At 48.2% G+C, this 23,272-nt stretch overlaps 1 protein-coding gene across 1 annotated transcript in view; it reads right to left on the bottom strand.

Moving 5' to 3' along the window:
- Nucleotides 1–22,478, bottom strand: part of orc5 (origin recognition complex, subunit 5) — a 27,791-nt gene extending 5,313 nt beyond the window's left edge. Inside the window, exons 1-9 of the mRNA XM_080537469.1 lie at nucleotides 22,426–22,478; nucleotides 21,489–21,657; nucleotides 20,851–20,943; nucleotides 20,312–20,497; nucleotides 19,558–19,632; nucleotides 17,785–17,896; nucleotides 2,578–2,708; nucleotides 1,788–1,836; nucleotides 1,434–1,524 (exon numbers count right to left, since the gene is read on the bottom strand). Of these exons, the coding sequence (XP_080393595.1) occupies nucleotides 1,434–1,524; nucleotides 1,788–1,836; nucleotides 2,578–2,708; nucleotides 17,785–17,896; nucleotides 19,558–19,632; nucleotides 20,312–20,497; nucleotides 20,851–20,943; nucleotides 21,489–21,605 (854 nt within the window). The 5' untranslated portion in view covers nucleotides 21,606–21,657; nucleotides 22,426–22,478. The remainder of the gene's footprint in view (nucleotides 1–1,433; nucleotides 1,525–1,787; nucleotides 1,837–2,577; nucleotides 2,709–17,784; nucleotides 17,897–19,557; nucleotides 19,633–20,311; nucleotides 20,498–20,850; nucleotides 20,944–21,488; nucleotides 21,658–22,425) is intronic.
- Between the last annotated feature and the right edge of the window lie 794 nt (nucleotides 22,479–23,272).

The raw sequence follows: 23,272 nt of genomic DNA on the forward strand, positions 1-23,272 counted from the left end.
AGACAGACAGAGACAGACAGAGACAGAGAGAGACAGAGACAGAGCGAGACAGACAGAGACAGACAGATACAGAGACAGAGAGGGACAGACAGAGACAAAGACAGAGAGACAGACAGACAGACACAGAGACAGAGAGAGACAGAGACAGAGACAGAGACAGAGAGAGACAGACACAGACAGATAGAGACAGAGACAGAGAGAAACAGACAGAGACAGAGACAATAATATAATAATAATAACTTTTATTTGTATAGAGCTTTTCCTGCAAACGTTGCAGCTCAAAGTGCGCCAATCATGATATAATCCTAACTTCATTATTTAGTCATTTAAAGGCAATATTAAAAAGATGGGTTTTTAGTCTTGACTTGAACATATGTGCTGAGGTTGCATCCCTAATGTAAACTGGCAGTGCGTTCCACAATCTGGGTGCATAAAATGAGAATGCAGCCTCACCAAATCTCTTCTTTTGTACATGTGGTACACAGAGAAAACCAGCGTCACAAGACCTGTGTGGAATCTTCGTCGCTAAAGCGAAACCCCATTGGGACTTTGTGATCATTTTGCACAAAGAGGACACACACACACACACACACACACAGACACAGACACACACACACAGACAGACACACACACACACACACACAGAGAGACACACACACACACACACACACACACACACACACACAGACACAGACACAGACACAGACACAGACACACATAGGGCGTTCACACCGGCAAAGAACCGTGCCGGTTCACGTTCGCGAACCAAGTCTGGAACCGGCCGGCGCGTTCAGACCGAAACTCAATTGGTTCGGAGCCTGAAAAGTTGGTTCGCAGCAGGAACCAGAAAATAGTGGTTCTCAAGCGCGAACCAAACCATAGAACAGTCACGTCGTCAGTGGGTGTGTCATATTCTAGGCTGCAAAGACCAGCAAGGAGGAAGTAGACAAAATGTAATCTAATCTAAATCTAATCATTAGTGATCAAAAACAATATCAAAAGTTTAATTATTCTCTCTATCTTCCTCACATGCTCAGCAAACACACACATAAGTAAGCCATTTCTATTCCAGTAACGGAGCAGCTGATTAGTAAGAGAACGCGTGTAGAAAGTGTCTTTTGTTTTGTTTCATAGAAAATTGTGTTTCTTTCAGATACTGTAGTGGAAGATATTATCCTCTTTTCCAGTGAAGTAGCTGCCATCTAGTTGTGAAATGTTTGTTTATCCCGCCCCTTCATCACCCATCGTTGATGACACGGATGGTTCTGGTTACACTGGTATGAACGCGGGCTCGTTCGCCAGACAGCACCAACGTTCAGAGGTTCCCGAACGCGAATGCGAACCGGCACGGTTCTTTGCTGGTGTGAAAGCCCTAACAGACACACAGACACACACACACACACACACACACACACACACACACACACACAGACCTGGACACTTCACGGAGGTACACCGTCTGCATGGCTCGCTTAAGGTGAGGCTCGATGTTCCTCCAGAGTTTGTGAAAGTCGCTCTCTTTGACTGAGGAGAGAGAGAGAGAGAGAGAGAGAGAGAGAGAGAGAGAGAGAGAGAGAGAGAGAGAGAGAGAGAGAGAGAGAGAGAGAGAGAGAGAGATGGTTGATCTGGGCTGACAGTCTGGGACATGTACTGTACAGTCTTGACACCAACTCAAAGAGAGTGACATGAAAGGGACCCCTCTTCAGATGAAAACACAGAGACGATAAGCAGCAAAGCAACTGAAATATTTATAATAGTAGCCATTATAAGAAATACCAGTATGTTACCATTGCCTTGATCCAAAGGCTCACAGAACTTGGAGAAATTGAGGGCAGCCTGTTTGAAAAGAAAATGTATGTATATGAGGGGGTCAACACTTCAACAAGGAGTAGTAGACAAAGACATCAGACCTGTCTGTTCCAATCAGAGAACCCTTTGAAGTCGGAGCTGAACTCAACTTTACATATAGCGCGTTGGACAGAAACAAACATGACAAACATCAGCATAGTGTGTGTGTGTGTGTGTGTTTTACTGATGAGTATCGAAGAGCATAAGTACGACGTGTGTGTGTGTGTGCTTGTAAGAGTTGTGTGTGTGTGTGTGTGTGTTAGGGTTGTGTGTGTGTGTGTGTTAGAGTTGTGTGTGTGTTAGAGTTGTGTGTGTGTGTGTGTGTGTGTGTATCTGTGTGTGTGTGTGTGTGTGTGCTTGTAAGAGTTGTGTGTGTGTGTGTGTGTGTGTTAGGGTTGTTCCTGTGTGTGTGTGTGTGTGTGTTAGAGTTGTGTGTGTGTTTGAGTTGTGTGTGTGTTAGTGTTGTGTGTGTGTGTTAGAGTTGTGTGTGTGTGTGTGTGTGTGTGTGTGTGTGTGTCAGAGTTGTGTGTGTGTGTATGTGTGTGCGTGCGTGTAAGAGTTGTGTGTGTGTGTGTGTGTGTTAGAGTTGTGTGTGTGTGTGTGTGTTAGAGTTGTGTGAGTGTGTTAGAGTTGTGTGTGTGTCAGAGTTGTGTGTGTGTGTGTGTGTGTGTGTGTGTGTCAGAGTTGTGTGTGTGTGTGTGTGTGTGTGTGTGTGTCAGTCATGCTGACCAGGTGGCGTAGCTCCCGCAGGTCCCTGCAGACGGAGTAGAAGACCCCCAGCAGGATGTTGATGAAGGCGGAGTAGAGCTCGGGGGAGTAGGAGGGGTGGAGGTCCCCCGCCAGGATCATCTGCAGCTCCGCTGGGGGGAGACAGAGGCAGCACACACAGTTAGGAGAAGTAGTAGGAGAAGGAGTCATGTTCCTAGCAACTGACAAATGGACACAGTCCTGTGATTGTCCTTCACATATTGAACATTTTGATTGTAATTAAATCATGAATTGTTAACTCAAACTGTTCAAATCTCCGAAGTCTTCTATGGAAGAGAGTTCACTCTTCCATTTGCACGCTCTGCCTCAGCCACTGCTCAGGTTTTAGGAGAAAAATCACAGGTAGAGTTCGGCGTCGGCGACTCACTTTGTGCTCAAAAAGCATCGGAGGAGGATATGGAAAGGGAGGACCTTAGACCCTACTGCCACGCGTTTTCAGTTAGGAGAAGGAGTCATGTTCCAGGTTCTCACCCACCCAGAGTTTCTAATCCTTATTCAGTGCTGATGGGTTGGCATATCGTGACGTTAGAATGATAAGGTTCTATTTCCATTTTTGTCCAAATTAATTGTTACATAATCTGATCCATTGGGTGTTTATTAACGCCTGTGTGGTGTTATTTTTAAAATGTTGACATTTTTTAGTTAGTAATTCATAAAATACAAAGGTTCCATCTCACAGAACATAACGGAATGTAAAAACTTTGACGCTCAATATCTCTGAACTGCCCTAAACGGAAATAGAACCTTATCATTCTAAATTATAAAGATCACAATATGTGTGAGACGTAACTCACTAACTGCCAAAGAATTCCAGAACACTCACTACCTAGAGTGCCATGTGTTCATTATTTATGTGGTATTTTCCCCTCGACAAAACAAAACTTTTATCAGCTACAAAATGAAGCATCATCATTTATGCATTTTTGGTGAATAACGTCATCTTTTGGACTACTTTAGCAGTTGTATTTTGAATAAAGACATCTACCCCCCCCTACCTTTACTGTAGTCATCTACCCCCCCTACCTTTACTGTAGTCATCTACCCCCCCCTACCTTTACTGTAGTCATCTACCCCCCCTACCTTTACTGTAGTCATCTACCCCCCCTACCTTTACTGTAGTCATCTACCCCCCCTACCTTTACTGTAGTCATCTACCCCCCCCTACCTTTACTGTAGTCATCTACCCCCCCCCTACCTTTACTGTAGTCATCTACCCCCCCTACCTTTACTGTAGTCATCTACCCCCCCCTACCTTTACTGTAGTCATCTACCCCCCCTACCTTTACTGTAGTCATCTACCCCCCCTACCTTTACTGTAGTCATCTACCCCCCCTACCTTTACTGTAGTCATCTACCCCCCCCTACCTTTACTGTAGTCATCTACCCCCCCCTACCTTTACTGTAGTCATCTACCCCCCCCTACCTTTACTGTAGTCATCTACCCCCCCTACCTTTACTGTAGTCATCTACCCCCCCCTACCTTTACTGTAGTCATCTACCCCCCCCTACCTTTACTGTAGTCATCTACCCCCCCTACCTTTACTGTAGTCATCTACCCCCCCCCTACCTTTACTGTAGTCATCTACCCCCCCTACCTTTACTGTAGTCATCTACCCCCCCCTACCTTTACTGTAGTCATCTACCCCCCCCTACCTTTACTGTAGTCATCTACCCCCCCTACCTTTACTGTAGTCATCTACCCCCCCCTACCTTTACTGTAGTCATCTACCCCCCCCTACCTTTACTGTAGTCATCTACCCCCCCCTACCTTTACTGTAGTCATCTACCCCCCCCTACCTTTACTGTAGTCATCTACCCCCCCCTACCTTTACTGTAGTCATCTACCCCCCCTACCTTTACTGTAGTCATCTACCCCCCCTACCTTTACTGTAGTCATCTACCCCCCCTACCTTTACTGTAGTCATCTACCCCCCCTACCTTTACTGTAGTCATCTACCCCCCCCTACCTTTACTGTAGTCATCTACCCCCCCTACCTTTACTGTAGTCATCTACCCCCCCCTACCTTTACTGTAGTCATCTACCCCCCCCTACCTTTACTGTAGTCATCTACCCCCCCCTACCTTTACTGTAGTCATCTACCCCCCCTACCTTTACTGTAGTCATCTACCCCCCCCTACCTTTACTGTAGTCATCTACCCCCCCTACCTTTACTGTAGTCATCTACCCCCCCTACCTTTACTGTAGTCATCTACCCCCCCCCTACCTTTACTGTAGTCATCTACCCCCCCCTACCTTTACTGTAGTCATCTACCCCCCCCTACCTTTACTGTAGTCATCTACCCCCCCTACCTTTACTGTAGTCATCTACCCCCCTACCTTTACTGTAGTCATCTACCCCCCCCCTACCTTTACTGTAGTCATCTACCCCCCCTACCTTTACTGTAGTCATCTACCCCCCCTACCTTTACTGTAGTCATCTACCCCCCCTACCTTTACTGTAGTCATCTACCCCCCCCTACCTTTACTGTAGTCATCTACCCCCCCCTACCTTTACTGTAGTCATCTACCCCCCCCTACCTTTACTGTAGTCATCTACCCCCCCTACCTTTACTGTAGTCATCTACCCCCCCTACCTTTACTGTAGTCATCTACCCCCCCCTACCTTTACTGTAGTCATCTACCCCCCCCTACCTTTACTGTAGTCATCTACCCCCCCTACCTTTACTGTAGTCATCTACCCCCCCCTACCTTTACTGTAGCACATCTACCCCCCCCTACCTTTACTGTAGTCATCTACCCCCCCCTACCTTTACTGTAGTCATCTACCCCCCCCTACCTTTACTGTAGTCATCTACCCCCCCTACCTTTACTGTAGTCATCTACCCCCCCCTACCTTTACTGTAGTCATCTACCCCCCCCTACCTTTACTGTAGTCATCTACCCCCCCCTACCTTTACTGTAGTCATCTACCCCCCCTACCTTTACTGTAGTCATCTACCCCCCCCTACCTTTACTGTAGTCATCTACCCCCCCCTACCTTTACTGTAGTCATCTACCCCCCCTACCTTTACTGTAGTCATCTACCCCCCCTACCTTTACTGTAGTCATCTACCCCCCCTACCTTTACTGTAGTCATCTACCCCCCCTACCTTTACTGTAGTCATCTACCCCCCCTACCTTTACTGTAGTCATCTACCCCCCCCTACCTTTACTGTAGTCATCTACCCCCCCTACCTTTACTGTAGTCATCTACCCCCCCCTACCTTTACTGTAGTCATCTACCCCCCCCTACCTTTACTGTAGTCATCTACCCCCCCTACCTTTACTGTAGTCATCTACCCCCCCCTACCTTTACTGTAGTCATCTACCCCCCCCTACCTTTACTGTAGTCATCTACCCCCCCCTACCTTTACTGTAGTCATCTACCCCCCCCTACCTTTACTGTAGTCATCTACCCCCCCTACCTTTACTGTAGTCATCTACCCCCCCCTACCTTTACTGTAGTCATCTACCCCCCCCTACCTTTACTGTAGTCATCTACCCCCCCCTACCTTTACTGTAGTCATCTACCCCCCCCTACCTTTACTGTAGTCATCTACCCCCCCTACCTTTACTGTAGTCATCTACCCCCCCCTACCTTTACTGTAGTCATCTACCCCCCCCTACCTTTACTGTAGTCATCTACCCCCCCCTACCTTTACTGTAGTCATCTACCCCCCCCTACCTTTACTGTAGTCATCTACCCCCCCCTACCTTTACTGTAGTCATCTACCCCCCCCTACCTTTACTGTAGTCATCTACCCCCCCTACCTTTACTGTAGTCATCTACCCCCCCTACCTTTACTGTAGTCATCTACCCCCCCCTACCTTTACTGTAGTCATCTACCCCCCCTACCTTTACTGTAGTCATCTACCCCCCCTACCTTTACTGTAGTCATCTACCCCCCCTACCTTTACTGTAGTCATCTACCCCCCCTACCTTTACTGTAGTCATCTACCCCCCCTACCTTTACTGTAGTCATCTACCCCCCCTACCTTTACTGTAGTCATCTACCCCCCCCTACCTTTACTGTAGTCATCTACCCCCCCTACCTTTACTGTAGTCATCTACCCCCCCTACCTTTACTGTAGTCATCTACCCCCCCTACCTTTACTGTAGTCATCTACCCCCCCCTACCTTTACTGTAGTCATCTACCCCCCCTACCTTTACTGTAGTCATCTACCCCCCCTACCTTTACTGTAGTCATCTACCCCCCCCTACCTTTACTGTAGTCATCTACCCCCCCCTACCTTTACTGTAGTCATCTACCCCCCCCCTACCTTTACTGTAGTCATCTACCCCCCCTACCTTTACTGTAGTCATCTACCCCCCCCCTACCTTTACTGTAGTCATCTACCCCCCCTACCTTTACTGTAGTCATCTACCCCCCCCTACCTTTACTGTAGTCATCTACCCCCCCTACCTTTACTGTAGTCATCTACCCCCCTACCTTTACTGTAGTCATCTACCCCCCTACCTTTACTGTAGTCATCTACCCCCCCTACCTTTACTGTAGTCATCTACCCCCCCCCCCTACCTTTACTGTAGTCATCTACCCCCCCCCTACCTTTACTGTAGTCATCTACCCCCCCTACCTTTACTGTAGTCATCTACCCCCCCCTACCTTTACTGTAGTCATCTACCCCCCCTACCTTTACTGTAGTCATCTACCCCCCCCTACCTTTACTGTAGTCATCTACCCCCCCTACCTTTACTGTAGTCATCTACCCCCCCTACCTTTACTGTAGTCATCTACCCCCCCTACCTTTACTGTAGTCATCTACCCCCCCTACCTTTACTGTAGTCATCTACCCCCCCTACCTTTACTGTAGTCATCTACCCCCCCTACCTTTACTGTAGTCATCTACCCCCCTACCTTTACTGTAGTCATCTACCCCCCCTACCTTTACTGTAGTCATCTACCCCCCCTACCTTTACTGTAGTCATCTACCCCCCCTACCTTTACTGTAGTCATCTACCCCCCCTACCTTTACTGTAGTCATCTACCCCCCCTACCTTTACTGTAGTCATCTACCCCCCCCTACCTTTACTGTAGTCATCTACCCCCCCCTACCTTTACTGTAGTCATCTACCCCCCCTACCTTTACTGTAGTCATCTACCCCCCCCCTACCTTTACTGTAGTCATCTACCCCCCCCTACCTTTACTGTAGTCATCTACCCCCCTACCTTTACTGTAGTCATCTACCCCCCCTACCTTTACTGTAGTCATCTACCCCCCCCTACCTTTACTGTAGTCATCTACCCCCCCTACCTTTACTGTAGTCATCTACCCCCCCTACCTTTACTGTAGTCATCTACCCCCCCTACCTTTACTGTAGTCATCTACCCCCCCCTACCTTTACTGTAGTCATCTACCCCCCCCTACCTTTACTGTAGTCATCTACCCCCCCTACCTTTACTGTAGTCATCTACCCCCCCCTACCTTTACTGTAGTCATCTACCCCCCCTACCTTTACTGTAGTCATCTACCCCCCCCCTACCTTTACTGTAGTCATCTACCCCCCCTACCTTTACTGTAGTCATCTACCCCCCCTACCTTTACTGTAGTCATCTACCCCCCCTACCTTTACTGTAGTCATCTACCCCCCCTACCTTTACTGTAGTCATCTACCCCCCCCTACCTTTACTGTAGTCATCTACCCCCCCTACCTTTACTGTAGTCATCTACCCCCCCTACCTTTACTGTAGTCATCTACCCCCCCTACCTTTACTGTAGTCATCTACCCCCCCCCTACCTTTACTGTAGTCATCTACCCCCCCCTACCTTTACTGTAGTCATCTACCCCCCCCTACCTTTACTGTAGTCATCTACCCCCCCTACCTTTACTGTAGTCATCTACCCCCCCCTACCTTTACTGTAGTCATCTACCCCCCCCTACCTTTACTGTAGTCATCTACCCCCCCCCTACCTTTACTGTAGTCATCTACCCCCCCTACCTTTACTGTAGTCATCTACCCCCCCCTACCTTTACTGTAGTCATCTACCCCCCCTACCTTTACTGTAGTCCTTCTACCCCCCCTACCTTTACTGTAGTCATCTACCCCCCCCTACCTTTACTGTAGTCATCTACCCCCCCTACCTTTACTGTAGTCATCTACCCCCCCCTACCTTTACTGTAGTCATCTACCCCCCCCTACCTTTACTGTAGTCATCTACCCCCCCCTACCTTTACTGTAGTCATCTACCCCCCCCCTACCTTTACTGTAGTCATCTACCCCCCCTACCTTTACTGTAGTCATCTACCCCCCCTACCTTTACTGTAGTCATCTACCCCCCCTACCTTTACTGTAGTCATCTACCCCCCCCTACCTTTACTGTAGTCATCTACCCCCCCTACCTTTACTGTAGTCATCTACCCCCCCCCTACCTTTACTGTAGTCATCTACCCCCCCTACCTTTACTGTAGTCATCTACCCCCCCCCTACCTTTACTGTAGTCATCTACCCCCCCCCTACCTTTACTGTAGTCATCTACCCCCCCTACCTTTACTGTAGTCATCTACCCCCCCCCTACCTTTACTGTAGTCATCTACCCCCCCTACCTTTACTGTAGTCATCTACCCCCCCCCTACCTTTACTGTAGTCATCTACCCCCCCCTACCTTTACTGTAGTCATCTACCCCCCCCTACCTTTACTGTAGTCATCTACCCCCCCTACCTTTACTGTAGTCATCTACCCCCCCCTACCTTTACTGTAGTCATCTACCCCCCCTACCTTTACTGTAGTCATCTACCCCCCCTACCTTTACTGTAGTCATCTACCCCCCCCTACCTTTACTGTAGTCATCTACCCCCCCTACCTTTACTGTAGTCATCTACCCCCCCCCTACCTTTACTGTAGTCATCTACCCCCCCTACCTTTACTGTAGTCATCTACCCCCCCCTACCTTTACTGTAGTCATCTACCCCCCCCTACCTTTACTGTAGTCATCTACCCCCCCCCTACCTTTACTGTAGTCATCTACCCCCCCCCTACCTTTACTGTAGTCATCTACCCCCCCCTACCTTTACTGTAGTCATCTACCCCCCCCCTACCTTTACTGTAGTCATCTACCCCCCCTACCTTTACTGTAGTCATCTACCCCCCCCTACCTTTACTGTAGTCATCTACCCCCCCTACCTTTACTGTAGTCATCTACCCCCCCCTACCTTTACTGTAGTCATCTACCCCCCCCTACCTTTACTGTAGTCATCTACCCCCCCCTACCTTTACTGTAGTCATCTACCCCCCCTACCTTTACTGTAGTCATCTACCCCCCCCCTACCTTTACTGTAGTCATCTACCCCCCCTACCTTTACTGTAGTCATCTACCCCCCTACCTTTACTGTAGTCATCTACCCCCCCCTACCTTTACTGTAGTCATCTACCCCCCCTACCTTTACTGTAGTCATCTACCCCCCCCCTACCTTTACTGTAGTCATCTACCCCCCCCTACCTTTACTGTAGTCATCTACCCCCCCCCTACCTTTACTGTAGTCATCTACCCCCCCTACCTTTACTGTAGTCATCTACCCCCCCCTACCTTTACTGTAGTCATCTACCCCCCCCTACCTTTACTGTAGTCATCTACCCCCCCCCTACCTTTACTGTAGTCATCTACCCCCCCCTACCTTTATCTAACCCCCCCCTACCTTTACTTGTAGTCATCTTACCCCCCATAGCCTTTACTACGTAGTCAGCTACCCCCCCCTCCCCTAGTCCCCCCCCCCCCTACCTACCTACCCCCCCTACTTCTGTAGTCATCTACCCCCCCCTACCTTTACTGTAGTCATACCCCCCCTACCTTTACTGTAGTCATCTACCCCCCCCTACCTTTACTGTAGTCATCTACCCCCCCCTACCTTTACTGTAGTCATCTACCCCCCCCTACCTTTACTGTAGTCATCTACCCCCCCCTACCTTTACTGTAGTCATCTACCCCCCCCTACCTTTACTGTAGTCATCTACCCCCCCCCCTACCTTTACTGTAGTCATCTACCCCCCCTACCTTTACTGTAGTCATCTACCCCCCCCTACCTTTACTGTAGTCATCTACCCCCCCTACCTTTACTGTAGTCATCTACCCCCCCTACCTTTACTGTAGTCATCTACCCCCCCCTACCTTTACTGTAGTCATCTACCCCCCCCTACCTTTACTGTAGTCATCTACCCCCCCTACCTTTACTGTAGTCATCTACCCCCCCTACCTTTACTGTAGTCATCTACCCCCCCTACCTTTACTGTAGTCATCTACCCCCCCTACCTTTACTGTAGTCATCTACCCCCCCCTACCTTTACTGTAGTCATCTACCCCCCCCTACCTTTACTGTAGTCATCTACCCCCCCTACCTTTACTGTAGTCATCTACCCCCCCCTACCTTTATTAAGACTGCTTGTAGTCATCTACCCCCCCCTACCTTTACTGTAGTCATCTACCCCCCCCTACCTTTACTGTAGTCATCTACCCCCCCTACCTTTACTGTAGTCATCTACCCCCCCTACCTTTACTGTAGTCATCTACCCCCCCTACCTTTACTGTAGTCATCTACCCCCCCCTACCTTTACTGTAGTCATCTACCCCCCCCTACCTTTACTGTAGTCATCTACCCCCCCCTACCTTTACTGTAGTCATCTACCCCCCCTACCTTTACTGTAGTCATCTACCCCCCCTACCTTTACTGTAGTCATCTACCCCCCTACCTTTACTGTAGTCATCTACCCCCCCTACCTTTACTGTAGTCATCTACCCCCCCTACCTTTACTGTAGTCATCTACCCCCCCCTACCTTTACTGTAGTCATCTACCCCCCCCTACCTTTACTGTAGTCATCTACCCCCCCTACCTTTACTGTAGTCATCTACCCCCCCCCTACCTTTACTGTAGTCATCTACCCCCCCCTACCTTTACTGTAGTCATCTACCCCCCCCTACCTTTACTGTAGTCATCTACCCCCCCCTACCTTTACTGTAGTCATCTACCCCCCCCTACCTTTACTGTAGTCATCTACCCCCCCCTACCTTTACTGTAGTCATCTACCCCCCCTACCTTTACTGTAGTCATCTACCCCCCCTACCTTTACTGTAGTCATCTACCCCCCCCTACCTTTACTGTAGTCATCTACCCCCCCCTACCTTTACTGTAGTCATCTACCCCCCCTACCTTTACTGTAGTCATCTACCCCCCCCCTACCTTTACTGTAGTCATCTACCCCCCCCTACCTTTACTGTAGTCATCTACCCCCCCTACCTTTACTGTAGTCATCTACCCCCCCCTACCTTTACTGTAGTCATCTACCCCCCCTACCTTTACTGTAGTCATCTACCCCCCCTACCTTTACTGTAGTCATCTACCCCCCCCTACCTTTACTGTAGTCATCTACCCCCCCCTACCTTTACTGTAGTCATCTACCCCCCCCCTACCTTTACTGTAGTCATCTACCCCCCCTACCTTTACTGTAGTCATCTACCCCCCCTACCTTTACTGTAGTCATCTACCCCCCCTACCTTTACTGTAGTCATCTACCCCCCCCTACCTTTACTGTAGTCATCTACCCCCCCCTACCTTTACTGTAGTCATCTACCCCCCCCTACCTTTACTGTAGTCATCTACCCCCCCCTACCTTTACTGTAGTCATCTACCCCCCCCTACCTTTACTGTAGTCATCTACCCCCCCCCTACCTTTACTGTAGTCATCTACCCCCCCCCTACCTTTACTGTAGTCATCTACCCCCCCCTACCTTTACTGTAGTCATCTACCCCCCCCCTACCTTTACTGTAGTCATCTACCCCCCCCTACCTTTACTGTAGTCATCTACCCCCCCTACCTTTACTGTAGTCATCTACCCCCCCCTACCTTTACTGTAGTCATCTACCCCCCCCTACCTTTACTGTAGTCATCTACCCCCCCCTACCTTTACTGTAGTCATCTACCCCCCCCTACCTTTACTGTAGTCATCTACCCCCCCCTACCTTTACTGTAGTCATCTACCCCCCCCTACCTTTACTGTAGTCATCTACCCCCCCCTACCTTTACTGTAGTCATCTACCCCCCCTACCTTTACTGTAGTCATCTACCCCCCCTACCTTTACTGTAGTCATCTACCCCCCCCTACCTTTACTGTAGTCATCTACCCCCCCCTACCTTTACTGTAGTCATCTACCCCCCCCTACCTTTACTGTAGTCATCTACCCCCCCCCTACCTTTACTGTAGTCATCTACCCCCCCCTACCTTTACTGTAGTCATCTACCCCCCCCTACCTTTACTGTAGTCATCTACCCCCCCCTACCTTTACTGTAGTCATCTACCCCCCCCTACCTTTACTGTAGTCATCTACCCCCCCCTACCTTTACTGTAGTCATCTACCCCCCCCTACCTTTACTGTAGTCATCTACCCCCCCCTACCTTTACTGTAGTCATCTACCCCCCCTACCTTTACTGTAGTCATCTACCCCCCCCTACCTTTACTGTAGTCATCTACCCCCCCTACCTTTACTGTAGTCATCTACCCCCCCCTACCTTTACTGTAGTCATCTACCCCCCCTACCTTTACTGTAGTCATCTACCCCCCCCTACCTTTACTGTAGTCATCTACCCCCCCTACCTTTACTGTAGTCATCTACCCCCCCCTACCTTTACTGTAGTCATCTACCCCCCCTACCTTTACTGTAGTCATCTACCCCCCCCTACCTTTACTGTAGTCATCTACCCCCCCCTACCTTTACTGTAGTCATCTACCCCCCCCTACCTTTACTGTAGTCATCTACCCCCCCTACCTTTACTGTAGTCATCTACCCCCCCCTACCTTTACTGTAGTCATCTACCCCCCCCTACCTTTACTGTAGTCATCTACCCCCCCCTACCTTTACTGTAGTCATCTACCCCCCCCTACCTTTACTGTAGTCATCTACCCCCCCCTACCTTTACTGTAGTCATCTACCCCCCCTACCTTTACTGTAGTCATCTACCCCCCCCCTACCTTTACTGTAGTCATCTACCCCCCCCTACCTTTACTGTAGTCATCTACCCCCCCCTACCTTTACTGTAGTCATCTACCCCCCCCTACCTTTACTGTAGTCATCTACCCCCCCCTACCTTTACTGTAGTCATCTACCCCCCCCTACCTTTACTGTAGTCATCTACCCCCCCTACCTTTACTGTAGTCATCTACCCCCCCCTACCTTTACTGTAGTCATCTACCCCCCCCTACCTTTACTGTAGTCATCTACCCCCCCTACCTTTACTGTAGTCATCTACCCCCCCTACCTTTACTGTAGTCATCTACCCCCCCTACCTTTACTGTAGTCATCTACCCCCCCTACCTTTACTGTAGTCATCTACCCCCCCCTACCTTTACTGTAGTCATCTACCCCCCCCTACCTTTACTGTAGTCATCTACCCCCCCTACCTTTACTGTAGTCATCTACCCCCCCCTACCTTTACTGTAGTCATCTACCCCCCCTACCTTTACTGTAGTCATCTACCCCCCCCTACCTTTACTGTAGTCATCTACCCCCCCCTACCTTTACTGTAGTCATCTACCCCCCCCTACCTTTACTGTAGTCATCTACCCCCCCCTACCTTTACTGTAGTCATCTACCCCCCCCTACCTTTACTGTAGTCATCTACCCCCCCCTACCTTTACTGTAGTCATCTACCCCCCCTACCTTTACTGTAGTCATCTACCCCCCCCTACCTTTACTGTAGTCATCTACCCCCCCCTACCTTTACTGTAGTCATCTACCCCCCCCTACCTTTACTGTAGTCATCTACCCCCCCCTACCTTTACTGTAGTCATCTACCCCCCCCTACCTTTACTGTAGTCATCTACCCCCCCTACCTTTACTGTAGTCATCTACCCCCCCCTACCTTTACTGTAGTCATCTACCCCCCCCTACCTTTACTGTAGTCATCTACCCCCCCCCTACCTTTACTGTAGTCATCTACCCCCCCTACCTTTACTGTAGTCATCTACCCCCCCCTACCTTTACTGTAGTCATCTACCCCCCCCTACCTTTACTGTAGTCATCTACCCCCCCCTACCTTTACTGTAGTCATCTACCCCCCCCTACCTTTACTGTAGTCATCTACCCCCCCCTACCTTTACTGTAGTCATCTACCCCCCCCTACCTTTACTGTAGTCATCTACCCCCCCCTACCTTTACTGTAGTCATCTACCCCCCCTACCTTTACTGTAGTCATCTACCCCCCCTACCTTTACTGTAGTCATCTACCCCCCCCTACCTTTACTGTAGTCATCTACCCCCCCTACCTTTACTGTAGTCATCTACCCCCCCTACCTTTACTGTAGTCATCTACCCCCCCCTACCTTTACTGTAGTCATCTACCCCCCCTACCTTTACTGTAGTCATCTACCCCCCCTACCTTTACTGTAGTCATCTACCCCCCCTACCTTTACTGTAGTCATCTACCCCCCCCCTACCTTTACTGTAGTCATCTACCCCCCCTACCTTTACTGTAGTCATCTACCCCCCCCTACCTTTACTGTAGTCATCTACCCCCCCCCTACCTTTACTGTAGTCATCTACCCCCCCCCTACCTTTACTGTAGTCATCTACCCCCCCCTACCTTTACTGTAGTCATCTACCCCCCCTACCTTTACTGTAGTCATCTACCCCCCTACCTTTACTGTAGTCATCTACCCCCCTACCTTTACTGTAGTCATCTACCCCCCCTACCTTTACTGTAGTCATCTACCCCCCCTACCTTTACTGTAGTCATCTACCCCCCCTACCTTTACTGTAGTCATCTACCCCCCCTACCTTTACTGTAGTCATCTACCCCCCCTACCTTTACTGTAGTCATCTACCCCCCCTACCTTTACTGTAGTCATCTACCCCCCCCTACCTTTACTGTAGTCATCTACCCCCCCCTACCTTTACTGTAGTCATCTACCCCCCCTACCTTTACTGTAGTCATCTACCCCCCCCTACCTTTACTGTAGTCATCTACCCCCCCCTACCTTTACTGTAGTCATCTACCCCCCCTACCTTTACTGTAGTCATCTACCCCCCCTACCTTTACTGTAGTCATCTACCCCCCCTACCTTTACTGTAGTCATCTACCCCCCCTACCTTTACTGTAGTCATCTACCCCCCCTACCTTTACTGTAGTCATCTACCCCCCCTACCTTTACTGTAGTCATCTACCCCCCCTACCTTTACTGTAGTCATCTACCCCCCCCTACCTTTACTGTAGTCATCTACCCCCCCTACCTTTACTGTAGTCATCTACCCCCCCTACCTTTACTGTAGTCATCTACCCCCCCTACCTTTACTGTAGTCATCTACCCCCCCCTACCTTTACTGTAGTCATCTACCCCCCCCTACCTTTACTGTAGTCATCTACCCCCCCTACCTTTACTGTAGTCATCTACCCCCCCTACCTTTACTGTAGTCATCTACCCCCCCCTACCTTTACTGTAGTCATCTACCCCCCTACCTTTACTGTAGTCATCTACCCCCCCTACCTTTACTGTAGTCATCTACCCCCCCCCTACCTTTACTGTAGTCATCTACCCCCCTACCTTTACTGTAGTCATCTACCCCCCCTACCTTTACTGTAGTCATCTACCCCCCCCCTACCTTTACTGTAGTCATCTACCCCCCTACCTTTACTGTAGTCATCTACCCCCCCCTACCTTTACTGTAGTCATCTACCCCCCCCTACCTTTACTGTAGTCATCTACCCCCCCCCTACCTTTACTGTAGTCATCTACCCCCCTACCTTTACTGTAGTCATCTACCCCCCCCTACCTTTACTGTAGTCATCTACCCCCCCCCTACCTTTACTGTAGTCATCTACCCCCCCCCTACCTTTACTGTAGTCATCTACCCCCCCTACCTTTACTGTAGTCATCTACCCCCCCTACCTTTACTGTAGTCATCTACCCCCCCTACCTTTACTGTAGTCATCTACCCCCCCTACCTTTACTGTAGTCATCTACCCCCCCTACCTTTACTGTAGTCATCTACCCCCCCCTACCTTTACTGTAGTCATCTACCCCCCCCCTACCTTTACTGTAGTCATCTACCCCCCCCTACCTTTACTGTAGTCAACTACCCCCCCACCTACCTTTACTGTAGTCATCTACCCCCCCTACCTTTACTGTAGTCATCTACCCCCCCCTACCTTTACTGTAGTCATCTACCCCCCCTACCTTTACTGTAGTCATCTACCCCCCCCTACCTTTACTGTAGTCATCTACCCCCCCCTACCTTTACTGTAGTCATCTACCCCCCCCCCTACCTTTACTGTAGTCATCTACCCCCCCCCTACCTTTACTGTAGTCATCTACCCCCCCTACCTTTACTGTAGTCATCTACCCCCCCTACCTTTACTGTAGTCATCTACCCCCCCTACCTTTACTGTAGTCATCTACCCCCCCTACCTTTACTGTAGTCATCTACCCCCCTACCTTTACTGTAGTCATCTACCCCCCCCTACCTTTACTGTAGTCATCTACCCCCCCCCCCTACCTTTACTGTAGTCATCTACCCCCCCTACCTTTACTGTAGTCATCTACCCCCCCTACCTTTACTGTAGTCATCTACCCCCCCTACCTTTACTGTAGTCATCTACCCCCCCCCCCTACCTTTACTGTAGTCATCTACCCCCCCTACCTTTACTGTAGTCATCTACCCCCCCCTACCTTTACTGTAGTCATCTACCCCCCCTACCTTTACTGTAGTCATCTACCCCCCCCCTACCTTTACTGTAGTCATCTACCCCCCCTACCTTTACTGTAGTCATCTACCCCCCCTACCTTTACTGTAGTCATCTACCCCCCCCTACCTTTACTGTAGTCATCTACCCCCCCCCCTACCTTTACTGTAGTCATCTACCCCCCCCTACCTTTACTGTAGTCATCTACCCCCCCCCTACCTTTACTGTAGTCATCTACCCCCCCTACCTTTACTGTAGTCATCTACCCCCCACCTACCTTTACTGTAGTCATCTACCCCCCCTACCTTTACTGTAGTCATCTACCCCCCCCCTACCTTTACTGTAGTCATCTACCCCCCCCCTACCTTTACTGTAGTCATCTACCCCCCCTACCTTTACTGTAGTCATCTACCCCCCCTACCTTTACTGTAGTCATCTACCCCCCCTACCTTTACTGTAGTCATCTACCCCCCCCCTACCTTTACTGTAGTCAGGGAAGTGGAGCAGCAGCGGCTCGAAGCAGCCAGTGTTGGGGCGGAACTTGTCCCAGACGATCTCACTGAGCAGGACCACGGTCACGTTGTCCTCAACCTGCCAGAGAAGCAACGGGTCAGACACAAAGTAAACGGACTGACTTATATAGCGCCTTGATCCAAAGCGCTTTACAACGGCCTCTCATTCACCCATTCACACACACATTCACACACCAATGGCGGCAAGTTACCATGCAAGGCGCCGGCCTGGGAGCAATTTGGGGTTCATTGTCTTGCCCAAGGACACTTCGACATGTGGCCAGCCGGGGCTTGAACCGCCGATCTGCCAACCTTGCGATCATTAGACGGCGGCTCTACCTCCTGCGCCACAGCCGTCCACAAAGTACAGGTGTGAGACATATGGGGCTGGTTTCATAGATGCAGATTAAGACTAATCCTAGACTAAAAAGCAGCATCCTCAATGGAGATTGTACATTGCAAGTGTGATGTAACGCTGGACTAGGCTTAAGCCTGGTCTGTGGACCCAGCCCATGGTCTCCTGATCAGGTCAGTTAGCTGGTCTAAAGCCTATTCTAACCTAACACAACACCAATTGATTTATGTCCAAAATAAATTCACAAATAATCCTCAATCGTCTTAAAACTAAGTAGAAATTTGCACAAATCACCCTGCACCCACTGAAACGTTCGGTGTTGCATTTTAGGGTTGTACAAAAAAAAAACAGTGTTGACGCAATGGTTGACGTCATGCAGGCTACTTCAGATCATTTAAATTGCAGATAAGTTCTTGAGATTTTAAGGACATAGATAGCTTCCGTTTATGAACAATATTGTCATCAGATTAACGTTTGTGGCAGAGCAGCTTGTCTCACTCTTGGTGCAGCACCCTGAAGACTGTGATAGGGGCGCTTAGGTGGCGTAGCGGACTAAGCGTTGACCACGTAACCGCAGGGTTCCCGGTTCGATTCCGGGCGCGGACATATCCTGCATGTCATCCCTTCTCTCTCTCTCTCACCCATCCTTCCTGTCAAAACCTCTACTGTCTCTATCACAATAAAAAAAATATACAAATATGACTGGGACTGCCCCACTCAGAAAAATAAAAAAATAAAAAAATAAAAAGACTGTGATAACGGCGCTATGACAGCACACTCTCGTGTCGGTGTTGGTGTAGTTTCGGTTGGAACACACACACGCGACAGCACTTTCTAGGAGCCATAACAAACTAATCCTCACAACCCCCCCCCCCCTTTAACAACACGGGCAGTTAGCATTCAGTTTCAAAAAACAAGTACATAAATAAAACATTCTGCCAGCCTCCGCACTCCCTCTGACGTTCATAATTAATATGCAAAGAATGATTTGCGTCCTTCCTCACCAGTGCCTTTCAAAGCATTTATGCGAGTACCTCCTCAACGCACACTCAACTCAAGGTCGTGCATTATGAAGGGACCTCTCCTCTCCTCGTTCCGTTTCATCATCTACTCATCACTCACTGCAAAAGAATGAAGTAGCGTACTCAAGAGGAGACGTAAGCCTTTCCTCCATCATGAGGAGCACGACTCCCCGCGTCCTCTCCTCTGTCTGCTGCTACTACTACAAGCCGGCGCCTTGCATGGTAGCTTGCCGCCATTGGTGTGTGAATGTGTGTGTGAATGGGTGAATGAGAGGCCGTTGTAAAGCGCTTTGGTAAAGGCGCTATACAAGTGCAGTCCGTTTACCAAGAAGCAATTTTTTTAGGGAAACGTCAGATTCTTACCAACTCCTGAAGGCGCAGGAAGGCAGGGAGGAGGTTGGCCTCCATGTCTCGGAGGAGTTCTGCTCGCTCCAGAACCTGTTAGCAGACATTTATACAACAGTTAGTTCCGACCAAGTCATTTGATTGGATTTGATTGGACAAGAGGCCTTCCATGAGTGCTGATATACAGTATAACAGCACTGGGACCTTTAACTATATGTATCACTCCGCCGCACAGATGTTCTACTAAATGACCGTTAATTAGACTATATGTTTGTGTTCAGGTTACTAGGCACCATTTGAAGTTCATTTGCGGAACTATTTTTTGTTTATTTTTATGATTAAATAAACAAACAAATCATAATCTGTTGTCGCTTATTACTGTTAACTAATAAATGGCGCTGTAGAACTGTTGTATAAAAGCAATATCACACTCGAGGTCGTGCTGTTATACTGAATATCAGCACGGCTGTGATTGTCTTCCTACTCGGCCTGCGGCCTCGTACCTACGACCGAATCACAGCCATGCTGATATTCAGTATAACAGCACTCCCTCTCGTGTGATATTGCTTAAATAGCACAGCTTACTGTAACCACGTTTCTCTTCTCTTGTACCATATAACAATATAATGTTAGATTGTAGGTAATAGTGTATTGTATGTATGTAATAATGTAATCGTTTAAAAGTTTTAATTAACTAACTGAGGATACTAAACGAGGACAAAACGACTCAAAAGCAGAGAACATTATGGTCATGGAGTTCATATGTACTTACAATGTATCGTGTCTGCTTGGCTGGGGCCTGGGCACACAGTTGCCTGTAGATGCGCACAAAGTCAGAGAGAGAGGGACTGCGGGGGAGTAAGGAAGTGGAGTCTGAGCCGAACAGGGAGAGCAGCAGCTGCTCGAACAGCAGTCCCAGAGACACACACTCCACACAGCTCACTGTAGCGTGAGGGAGCTGGAGAGAGAGAACCAGAATGGCTTCTATTACATCCAACATACGGGTACGCAAGAGTACAATTCTTAGGCTTACCTTCTTTGACTCCAATGCAGCAGGATACAACATCAACAATAATAGAATAAAGTAAAATAAGTAAGGTAAGTATAAAAAATTTAAGTGACGGAGTGTTTGAATGGTCTCAAAGTAAGAATTATACCCCTGTATTTATATGAAACTATAGAGACGGTGGTTGTTGTTGTTGTTGTTGCTGTTGTTGTTATTATAAGAGTTGTTGTTGTTGTTGTTGTTGTTATAAGAGTAAGTCTTTAGGATGCTGAACACTGGTAGCCAAGTGCTTGTGCCTCACTCACCTCCAGTTCCTTCAGCAAAGTGAGGGTCACATGACTTTTCCCTGAGGCTCGATGACCATAGATAAAGATGGCAGGGTAGCTATATTGCTCTGGCTGTGGGCAGACAGGACATGTATCCAATTAATAAAATACTCCAAAAACATATTCATAACAATTTTACATTAACAAGTGACATCTTCAACAATACCTAGAGCTGATTAACTGGCCCTCCTAAGACCTCTACATCCCCTCCTGTACAGTTTCTCTACTGTTCGGAAAAAATCTTAATTCTTCTAGCATTATGACTGCCATTGGCAGCTGGGCCGAGCCCGAACCCTAATTACTTGGTTCTACTTTCACTGATGGATAGATGATTCACTTATACTTAATCAAACGTAGCCTACTTGTTGTAAGTCGCTTTGCATAAAGACGCTTGTTAAATGCCAAAAATTTAATGTAACTTGACCAGTCTCATTAAAACCAGTCTGTCTCTGGGTTTGTACACTGTTACTGTATCACTTGCAACACTGTTGCACCGCAGAAGAATCTGTTGTGATTATTTCCACCTGTTAACAACTATCGAGTAAATCACTAATGATTACTTTGAACAAAGATCTTGATGTGACAACGTAACAAATGAAGAAGTGAAAGACGCCCACCTCTCCCATCAGGGCCAGCAGCATGCCTGCCTGGACGTCCCTGCAGGGCAGCCTCTCAGACACCCGCAGCAGCTGGTCCTCAGCATACCCTGGGTGGCCCAGTAGCGCTGCCTGCATCCTGGGGCAACTTGTCCACACACCGTATACTGGTTTACACTTAGTCCATGGGCTATACACACAAACAGAATCAGAATCAGAAGACTTTATTGCCATGACATGTGAACATGTTAGGAATTTGGTTTGGGACAGTGGAGCACGGTTTACAGCAGGACAGGTGCAAGACAGGACAAGACAGTGCAAACCAACATCATAGTGCAAGAGTCATAATTAATATAAATATAAAGTGCAGAGATCAAGTGTTCATATCCAGACAGTCCAAAGCTCTTTGGGTGGGGGTGGAGGGAGGGTAGATAGATACATCGTGACGTTAGAATTATAAGGTTCTATCTCCATTTCTTTTTACATAATCTGATCCATTAGGTGTTTATTAACGCCTGTGTGGTGTTATTTTTAAAATGTTGACATTTTTGAGTTAGTAATTCATAAAATACAAAGGTTCCATCTCACAAAACATAATGGAATGTAAAAACTTTGACGCTCGATATCTCTGAACTACCCTGAACGGAGATAGAACCTTATCATTCTAAACGGAGATAGAACCTGATCATTCTAAACGGAGATAGAACCGTCTCATTCTAAGCTCACGACATGTGAAATGCTCTTATGCTGTTCTGATTCAGACAAACAGTAAAACACGCTGGCTGGTTTGACAACCAATGTGTCTTCGCTAGCAACTTGAATGACACTGGAAAGGCAAGCTAGATTGCTGCACAACATATGCCAGCGTAGTACTAGAGTATTGTTAAATGTAAGCTAGCTATAGCCTAATTGTTGCAAGCCCATATGTCACTGCTGTCGAGTTGTATAATGTGTTTACCTGGCGCAATTCAGACAATGATAGTATTCACAGGATGTCCATCATGCTTTCGCTAGCACAGAAGTTTCGCGCGCCGCCGAGCCGAGGGTCGACGACGTCACAAGTTTGTCTGACTTTAGGAGCCAATCACCGCTCACTCGACTGGCACCGCTAACTCGACTGGCTCTGGGAGATGTAGTCCAATTATCATAAGCCTTCTGCACAATGTATCCATCCATCACATGCACATTTGCTGAATCTTTTTATTTGGAGTTGTAGAGTGTATTGAAGACATTTCGTTGCATGTAATTGTATTTAAAGTAAAGTATAATCCGATAAAGTATGATATAGGATTTAGTTTAGGTTGTCAAGTGGGTTTAGGCAGAGCATCCTCTTGTACACGTATTAGCTACCAGTTTTAGTTTTGCTAAAATAGTTATCAAAATAATACCTAAATTTCTAAACAATTTCAATGTACAATTTAAACGTACAATGATTTCATGTCCGAGACATAACATTGCTTTTCTTAGCACGGCATACGATGATCTAGCCTACAAGGTGTGCCAAAGGTAAAGTGGATTGGACCACGTTCCTTTAAGTAAACTAATCCTCTAATCTACACTCTTATGCGAATAACCTTTACACACAATTGCATCCCCCAGATAGGCCTATAACGCGCACGGGTTTTGCGCACGGTGTTTTCCGCATCCAGAAGACAGTGATGATCGACAAATCCAAAAAGTTGACGGACTTGACTCTGACAAAATGCCACCTGTCACAGTGCTGAGATGAAAACCTGTTGATGAGATAATGGTTTAATAAAAATTAAAAATTAAAAAATAAAAAGATTAAAAATAATAATCTAGGC

Source organism: Nansenia antarctica (assembly GCF_963989245.1).
Source record: "Nansenia antarctica genome assembly, chromosome: 8".
Lineage (NCBI taxonomy): Eukaryota > Metazoa > Chordata > Actinopteri > Argentiniformes > Microstomatidae > Nansenia > Nansenia antarctica.